Genomic DNA, 9,144 nt, shown 5'->3' with positions numbered 1-9,144 from the left:
AAGTGACATCTCACTCACATACACATATAATCATAATCATAGGAAAAAAGAACACAACAACACTCCTCTTATCTCTTTAAAGATGAGGTGAATCTATCATTTGGATTTCATAAGCTATTTTGGCCCTTCACTCAAGATATGTGTGGATAACATATGTGTCACTCACTCATCATTGGTATAATTACTATATATGAAACTTATATGCTCAAAATATCTTTCAAGTTCCATCTCATGTACTTTTTCTATTTGTTTGCATTCTTCTATTTCTTTCTTTATTCTTATTTGTTTTGTCCATAGCTATGGTAACAGAATTAAGCACAATGCATAATCACATTCATGAATACCCTCTTCCTTGTTTATATTGTCATCCACATAGCTATATTAGGATGGTAATTAATCTACTTTATTCTCTTTTCTATTATATTTTAATAAACTATGTAACATGTTACACACTTTATAGTTTACTTTTAAAAAAATATTATATTATTGGTTTTTCCTTGCATATCATAAGTTCTAAACTTTCATGCATGGAAAATGTAGGTTCATAATCTCATAGAGAGATGCTTGATCTTTCAAATGAGTCAAGACCAATGCATAAAGACATTATCAGAACATGCAGGGATTGAGCCACTTGTTACTCTTACAGGTCCTATATATATATTATAGTTTTCTCATTACTCATGAGTTTATTTTGCATATGAGTACACATATATTATGAAGTGTAGTTTATGTTACACTTATTCATAATAAAGAGTTTATGTTACACTTTAGAAAATGTGTATGATTATGTCAGGGTGAGGATTTCCCTCACTTAAACACATTCAGGTCATTTCGCAACTGATGCGAGACATCTTAACAATATTATTAGTTGTGCAGTGTGGAGAGAGTTGCAAAAGGAGAATGAGGAGTTCTTTAGAGCATACTTGCAACAAAATATACCTCAGAGGCCATTCATGAGTAAGAGATTTTAAATTCCATATATTTTCAAGGATCATATATTGCCTTTAATCAGGTGCAAAGTATACTTTTAATGATATTAGTTATGTATAATTAGCCTTGGCGTGCAATTGAGTTATGAAAAATACCAACTATGGGGATTTAGCAAAGTGGAGTTGAATTTAGATTCTCAAGTTGTGGTGCAAGTGATTAAAAATAAGAGGCTGAATAGTTTGATGGGGAGTACTAGAGATGGATTGGGAAGTTGAAGTTACACGAGAGACAAACAAGTGTGTTGATATTTTGGCTAATATTAGTTGTTCTCTTGATCATGCGATCATGACATATGATGTTTATCCGGATCAACTTAGTGAGCTTTATGCTGCGGATTGTCTGGGAATTTCTACCCCTAGAATGATCCTTGTGTAAATCTTTTTTTTTTGGTTTAGGCTCTCATCATTATAAAAAATAAAATATCAACGGTCTAAAAATAAAATAGGCTTAAATGCACTTTTGGTCCCCTTATTTTTAAAAAAATGAAGTTTTCATCCCCTATTTTAAAAACCAACTTTTTGATCCCCAATTTTAATTTTTTGTTAGTTTTGGTCCCCCACTTCATTTTAGAGTCATTTTTGCTGATGTAGCCTATTACTAATGACGTGGCAGCGTCTAGTGGACAATTTATTACATGTCATTATTAAAATTTTAAATTTAATAATTTATTTTTAAAAAATAATAAACATTTATGTGTTCATCATGATCTTCAATATTGTTTATCGTGTTTGTCATCTTCTTTGTCAATAAACCCAAAATTTTCAAATACCACCTTCATCAAAATCAATAAACTCAAACAAAATTATCTTCAAGAAACCTAAACCATCTTTATCAACTCAAAAAATCTAAATCCCCACATCTATACCCTAAATTTTTCAAATCTTGAAAAATCCCAAAATTCCCTCATTCACAATCTGATTATCAATTCCCTCATTCGACCTAACCCAACCCAGGGGTCGACACCTCACGCATTTGGGAACCTGCATATATCCCCACAATTTTAGGTTCAATTTTTCAGCATATATCCACAAGTTGGTTGTTTGATTAAAATGCATACTTCTTTAATTTGGGTGCTCTATCTACTATACTGTGCTTACTTCTTTTTTTCCTCAAAGATCAATTGTATGTTTGATGGTATATTAAAAATTTGTATGTTTTAGGTTTCTAGATGATGATTTTGTTTTGTTTGAGATTGATTTTGATGAAGGTGTTTTCTAAAAATTTGGGTTTATTGATAAAGATGATGATGAACAATGAAGATCATGATAAACACATTAGATGTTTATTATTTTTTAAAATAAATTATTTAATTTAAAATTTTAATAATGACATGTAAAAGAAATTTGTCCACTAGGCGCTGACACATCATTAGTAATAGGGTCACATCAGCAAAATTGACTCCAAAATGGTGTGGGGGACCAAAACTAACAAAAAATTAAAATTGGGGGATCAAAAAGTTGGTTTTTAAAATAGGAGGATTAAAATTTCATTTTTTTTAAAATAGGGGGACCAAAAGTGAATTTAAGTCAACAAAATATTAATATTTATATATATATATAGATTTGGCACGAGTTTTTTTTAGCTTATAATCAAAGTCTTTGATTTGATCTCTACCTTGGACATGTAGTAGCATTAAAATTTTTAGGAAGGATTTGCCGCCCATTTGAATTCCATAAGACTCGGAGGATTAGCCTCTGTAATTGCGCACAAAAGATATCTAGTTTATGTAAATATATATATATATATAGATGAATATCTGCTCATTATAAATAAAAAAGAATATCTGCAACATAATGATATATCTAGTTCTTATTTTACATTTCAGGTAGTCATTTTCAAAGGGGAGAAGAATTATCAAGAAGGAAATATTGGGAATGATCATCCAAGTGAGATGGTTTTATGGATGAAATCTGTCACTATTAGTTAAAGATATGATCGATCAAGGATTAATTATTATTGTTGTAGTGTTAAATATTAATATTAGTGATTAATTATAAGGAAGAAGTTGTAGGATTTATTTAGTAAGTGTGTATTACTTCCCTTATTATTTGTGATCATGAGGCATATATATAGTGGTTATATGGTTATATGTTTTTTAGGAGAATGTTAACATGGAGGGCATATGTTAAGAAGATAAATGTGAAAAAATTTTATTAAATTTGTGATGTATTTAATTCTCTAAACATTAAATTCTTTGTATCATTAAATTTTTTATTTTTATTTTTAGGTAACTTAATATGTACCCTTAAGGGCACAAGTTAACACATCCATATTTTTAATGTTTGATGAGTTAATTAGGTTCTAAAAGAAGAAAGAAGTTTGTAAAAAAAAAAAAAACAAGAAGAAGAAAGAAGTTCTACCACATTGGTATAAGTATAACTTTTGACCAAGTCTTGGTCCTCAATGCGACAAAAGTGATGATTAACTCTTTTATTTGTTCGCAGATTCATCCTTTACGTTTTTAGCGAAGTTGAATATGTGGTTGTATTTGATGTATCTGTCGATTTGAATGAATGAATATCATTTTGTTTGTGTCAAAAAAAAAACTCTTTTATTTGTTGGAACGGTATGTCAATTGAAAAATTAATAATAAGAGTTTTTTTTTTTTTTTGTACAATAATAAAGTCTTATATTAGATAACTTCTATTGGTTATGTTAGGCTTCAACTCTAGCTATAAATACTAAAGTCTTGATATTGGTTAGTTGTACACATGTACTTAATTCTTACCCTATGTGTCACAATATATGTCGTTTTGACACTTTTACACATTAAGAAATGTAATTAATGTTGTATGGAAAAGAGAGATTATGAGTTGATTTACAAAATTGTCCTTCATTTATGGTATGGAAAAAATAAATTGAAGAATTGAAAGAAAATAGAGTAATAAATAGTTAAGGGTATAATAGGAAAAATAACATTAAATATTTTATTGGTAATATAAAGCGACATATATTGTAGTACAAATTTTTTTCTCAAAGTGACATATATTGTGGTACGAAAGCAGTATATTTTTGTTAGTTTATACATGTAATTGTATATTTTCTCCGTGACATTTTCTATAAGCAAATTTCATTTTTTGAGATTCATTGTCTAATTATCTAGATTCTAGATATATTAATTATACAACATATTAAAAAAGATAAAATTTGCTTATAAATATCGTGGAGCGAGTAACTTTTAATATTAGTAGATTATTTGTCAAAAAAAATGTTAATAAGCTATTTGATTTGACAAAGTCTAACTCGATGTAAGATATTTCCAACTCTGCTCATAACAATGTTTTGTAACTTTTTTTTCTCCCATCAATAGCATATCCAAATAAAATCCGAGTCTTTGACTCTACTAACCAAAAAAAACTGAGATGCATGCAAATAACTATGAGTGATGCATGTACACTCACACACAATCATAGTATCATTGTTTATAGAAAAAAAAAAAAACAAATATGTATATAGGAGGGATTTGTTGACTTCAGGAGTAAGTCTCCATTAACTTCTTTTTTTTTCCTCTCTCTCTCTCTCTCTCTCTCTCTCTCTCTCTTTATATATATATATATATTAGAAGAAGATAAAGAAAAATTAATTTCTTCGAGATTGAGAAGCATATGTACTGCTGTTAAAATAAAAAAAAATAAAAAAGAAGAAGAAGCATATGTACCAATCAAATGCATGGGTTATGTAAATTACAATTTGGAAAAAACTGTAACAACTAATTAGTGTGAGAGAGCATAATTTAGGGTTGACATGTGATGATTAATAATTAACGGACCGTTAGATTAAAACAAAATGGAAGGACGAAATTTGGAGTAACTCAAGAAACTTACTCTTTTGAGTCATAAGATCCCTCATTTTTATTGATGCATTTTACTTTTTTTCTATCTTCACTATCAACTCTTCTCACCTATAAAACACATACATTACTCAGATTAAATGTGTCTTGATTTCAACATTCGTAGATGCGAGACACTAACACAACACCGACTTACACTAAATTTTATCCATCAAATACAATATAAGAATATTACTGTCCCTGGTAAATTCTAAAATGCCCCTGCTTAATAAACTGCCATGTGTCCATTTTAAGGGCAATTGATGTCCAAAAAACTGCTAACTGAACTAAATTGTGTTGAACCAAGCCATATATACATAACCAAGCCGCAAGTACATATTTGAGACACAAATGTACTTTTTAATATAAGCCATGGTTGGAAACAAATTGAGCCGGTTACATTTGAAAGGAAAGTACACCTGTCAAATCAACCTCTTTTGCAACAAAACATCATTTGTCTCAAATAAACTGACATTTTTCCCTCTCTCTATACACCAAAAGCTCACCAACTCTGTCTTGGTTGTCTCTCCCAGAAACTGTTCTCAGCAAGCAAGATTTTGAGGTAACGTTTTCATCTTCTTTCATTTCATCTCCTTGCATTTCATTCATCCGATTCATAAGATGTTTTCATCTTCTTATGCGAACTTTTGATGCATTCATGGTGTTGAGCTGTGTTGCTGGATTATAACTTTTGTGTTTTTGTGTTTTCACCACTTTATTTTCATGTTTAAAGTTATAAGTTTTGATATTTTCATGAAATCGTTTTTGGTTATTAATTTCTTCAACAACTTAATACTCTGTTTTTTAACTTCAAAGTTTAGATCTTTTTATGTTTTCATATTTGGGTTTTAATGGTTCCAAAGTTTTTTTTAAATCTCGGTTTAACGCTTCAAATGTTGGTTCTTTTGATTTTGCTTTAACGGTTGGTCATTTGAGTTAGAAAATTTTTAATTTATGTTTTATTGATGTTTTATTTTAATGTTTAAAGTTCTTTTTCCTTCAAAGTTTTGCTATTTTGATGTGTTCATATTTTTGTTTTTCTGCTTCAAAATATTTCTTTGTATCTCACTTTTAATGCTTCAAAAGTTGAAGAAGTTGTGCCCCTATATTTTGAAGTCATATGTTTTGTTTCTAAGTCATTTTGAGTGGTTGAAATGTTGAACAAGTGTCTTACAGATTTTGAAGTCATGTTACTTTTAAAACTGCTAATAATGTGTTGTCCTTTTCAAGTATATTTGGATATTTCAGGAAATGGCTAGGGCTTTTGAGTTTATCAAAGACATCACTGACCGTAAGGATCTATGGAAAGTAGCTGTCAAAGTGAAAGACAAATGGAGTGCTACCAAAGATGGGAAGGAGTACTTTGAAATGGTTGTGGTAGATGCAAAGGTAAAAATCAAATAAATTATTAAAACTTTTAGTTTTGAGGTTGATGTTCAGAAATAATGTTACAATACATTCATATGTCAAGAAAAAAAACAAACATTACATACAGAGATTAATATTATTTAATTTCAGGGAGATGATATCTTTGTCTTAGTTCCAAACGAGTTGAAACAGAAATTTGAAAATGAGATTCCTATCATTGTCAAGAACACTTACACTATGCAGAACTTTCAAGTATCAAAGAATGATGACCAATTCAAGCCATCACATCATGAATTCAAGTTGAGGTTCACTGGTGGTACATTAGTTAATGATGTCAATGTTCATGAAATTGCTGACCCTGTTACAAAGTTCAAATCTTTTGTGGATATTATTAATGGGAATTTTCGTGAAAATTACTTATATGGTAAATACTGTCATTTTCTATGCTTAAAGTGAATTATTTTTGGTTTGTTGTTTGATGTATCATCCTAAAAGTTTACATTATTTGTCATTGTCTATTTGTAGATATCATTGGAATGGTAGATGAACTAGGTTTTCAACAACCTATTCATGGAAACAGGAAAGTTCAATCAAACTTTTTCCTTCGAGACTTAAGGTATATTCTGCAATTGATTGTCTTAAATTATATTTGATCTATTATAACATTTTGATGTTCAAATCACTCATGATTTATATTGGATACATTTGTAGCAACAATCTGATTAATTGCACTTTGTGGGAAAACTATGCGTTGAAATTCTTCAATGTACAGAACAAAGCAAATGATGGTCCAATTATTGTATTCATGAAATTTGCCAAGATTAAAGCTCAAGGTTTGATAAAATATATACATATATATGTGAATCCAATTATGTATGCATATATATAGAAAATATATTAATAACATAGATATTCTGCAGGCAAATATGCCTTGAACATTTCAAACACCTGGAGTACTACGAAGCTTTTCATCAATGATGATGTTCCAGAGATCATTGAATTCAAAAAATGGTAGATAATTAAAAGTTTCTAACACCTTTTATTTTCTATGTGTCTTATGGCAATCACATGTGTCTTATAGGAATCACATTACATAGGTCTGCTAACTGTATCCAAAATTATTTTCTCAGTTTAGCTGCTGGTATTGAAAATGGAACAATTAATGCTGTTGCTGAGACTCCATCTCAAATGAGATCTCAATCAAGTGGAGCAACACAATTTGTTCCATACACACCAGAGCAGAAATTCTATTACAATGCTGAAGTCATGCCTCTTAGCAAAATTGTCCAACTACCTCAGGTTTAATGTTATGTTTCTCATTATTTGCCTGCAGTTGTACATTGTTCTTCTTATGTTAACAAATGCACTTTTTGTTTTATCAAGGATGCTAAATGTGTCACAGTCATTACCACAGTCAAGATTAAACCCAGTAGAGGTGGTTGGTACTATCTTACCTGTTTCAAATGCCCAAAACAGTGTTTTGGAGTAGCTCCTCCTTATAAGTGTGGAGATGATCATGAAACTGAGACTGAGATCATAAGGTTAATATTGGTGTATCTGATTTTATACATTCATATTAAACTTATCTTTCTTCTTCAATGGAATGGTTATATATTCATTATTTATTCATTACAGGTACAAACTAGATGTTGAGGTTGCTGCTGGTGATGTAAAGGCAACTTTTGTCTTTTGGGACCGTGAATGTGCTCAAATATTGGAATTAGTGCTGCTGACCTTCGTGCTGAAATGCTTGCGGTGAAAATTCATTTTATTTTTCTTTTCCTTACAATACTAATTTAAATTATTTGTACAACCACTTTATATTGATGGCTGTTTTGTTAATGAATAGCTTGGAATAAATGATCCTTTGAGTTATCCAGTAATAATGGATGACATTGCTGGCAAAACTTTGGCTGTTAAGCTTAAGTGGCAAGCTAAATGGAAAACTGGGTCTGTCATTGGTATTCATGAAAGTCCTGAATTTGCCCTGGACATTCAATCTCAATTTCCAGCTGATAATGTTAGTATTTTACTTAAGTATTGGAATTGTTTCCTGTTTGTTTCGACTGAAATCCATATTCATAACAAATTTTAACTACTTATTCCATCATTACCATTATGCAGGTTCCTCAAGGAAAGTTGCAACTACCTGCAAAAGAAGCCAATTATGAGGTGATGCTAATGTTACATTGATTTTCATATGCTTTAATCAATATTCAAACTCGAATGATTAAATCTTATTATGTTGCTATTATCAATTTTAGGACAATACTTCTGCTGAATCTTCTCAGAAATCTGACAACATTATTTTTCCAACGGTAAATTTCATACAAATATCATATCATCAATGCGATTGTTTAAAATTATATGATGATGTATAATGATTTAGTTGTCAATGTTATAGGTTTGTTTGTCTGCCTCTGATGAAGTGGATCCTGACATAATTGATATGAGTACACCACCAAAGCGCTCAGGAAAACAACTTCAATCGCCCGCTGAAATCGATGTTGGCTCTGTCATAGCATCAAAAGCTTCTTCCACAAAGATGCTCAAGAAACCTAAGAAGGAATAGCTGCTTCAACAAGTTTAATGTTTCACTATATGGAAGATTTTACATGTTGTTTATTTAGCCATTTTGCTGGGACAAACTTTTACCTCCTATTGCTAGGTTATTAAATCTTTTGTGTTGTGGTCATATAATTACATAATTTCAAGGATATATTTTATGACCTATATTTTGGATGTATTGTAATGTGTTGCATCTAAGTACAACAATCTGACTGATATATTATGATATTGTATTTTAAATGGATGAATCTTTATTTCTATACTTATTGCTTGGTCAAATAGTTTGGAATCACATTAATTATCTACCTCATGACAGGTTCATATTTTAGAGTTCCTCCATTTAATATCATGTAACAACCTACAACTAATCCTCAATGGCAATTACTAAC

At 30.1% G+C, this 9,144-nt stretch overlaps 2 protein-coding genes across 4 annotated transcripts; both read left to right on the top strand.

Annotated features, from left to right (window-relative positions):
* Window positions 1-204: 204 nt before the first annotated feature.
* On the top strand, window positions 205-3,175 carry LOC123924452. Of its 3 annotated transcripts, none has more exons than XM_045977348.1 (4): window positions 205-389; window positions 541-646; window positions 877-957; window positions 2,816-3,175. In XM_045977348.1, exons 1-4 carry the CDS (start codon window positions 300-302, stop codon window positions 2,866-2,868), a joined length of 330 nt encoding a protein of 109 aa, XP_045833304.1. In that variant the 5' UTR covers window positions 205-299; the 3' UTR covers window positions 2,869-3,175. The 3 variants fall into 3 exon arrangements, with proteins under 3 accessions (XP_045833304.1, XP_045833305.1, XP_045833306.1); XM_045977349.1 differs by having other exon boundaries at window positions 2,797-3,175; XM_045977350.1 differs by lacking the exon at window positions 2,816-3,175 and adding an exon at window positions 1,055-2,721.
* A 3,249-nt stretch (window positions 3,176-6,424) lies between these two features.
* On the top strand, window positions 6,425-8,759 carry LOC123922898. The gene is made up of 11 exons (XM_045975559.1): window positions 6,425-6,611; window positions 6,713-6,803; window positions 6,899-7,020; window positions 7,108-7,198; window positions 7,318-7,486; window positions 7,571-7,728; window positions 7,823-7,910; window positions 8,037-8,207; window positions 8,312-8,359; window positions 8,452-8,505; window positions 8,592-8,759. The coding sequence occupies exons 1-11, from the start codon at window positions 6,425-6,427 to the stop codon at window positions 8,757-8,759; spliced, it is 1,347 nt and encodes a 448-aa protein (XP_045831515.1).
* The last annotated feature ends 385 nt before the right edge of the window (window positions 8,760-9,144 follow it).

Source organism: Trifolium pratense, linkage group LG4 (genome assembly GCF_020283565.1).
Source record: "Trifolium pratense cultivar HEN17-A07 linkage group LG4, ARS_RC_1.1, whole genome shotgun sequence".
Taxonomy (NCBI): Eukaryota; Viridiplantae; Streptophyta; class Magnoliopsida; order Fabales; family Fabaceae; genus Trifolium; species Trifolium pratense.
This window is presented reverse-complemented; position numbering and strand designations above follow the sequence as displayed.

Excerpts from the sequence above, each read along its gene's own strand:
- LOC123924452 (XM_045977348.1), top strand. The coding sequence starts at position 300 with ATGGTAACAGAATTAAGCACAATGCATAATCACATTCATGAATACCCT. Across the intron at positions 390-540 it reads CACATAGCTATATTAGGATG|GTTCATAATCTCATAGAGAG; the intron begins GTAATTAATCTA and ends TGGAAAATGTAG. Across the intron at positions 647-876 it reads GCCACTTGTTACTCTTACAG|TGTGGAGAGAGTTGCAAAAG; the intron begins GTCCTATATATA and ends TTAGTTGTGCAG.
- LOC123922898 (XM_045975559.1), top strand. The coding sequence starts at position 6,425 with ATGCAGAACTTTCAAGTATCAAAGAATGATGACCAATTCAAGCCATCA. Across the intron at positions 6,804-6,898 it reads TTTTTCCTTCGAGACTTAAG|CAACAATCTGATTAATTGCA; the intron begins GTATATTCTGCA and ends ATACATTTGTAG. Across the intron at positions 7,487-7,570 it reads AAATTGTCCAACTACCTCAG|GATGCTAAATGTGTCACAGT; the intron begins GTTTAATGTTAT and ends TGTTTTATCAAG.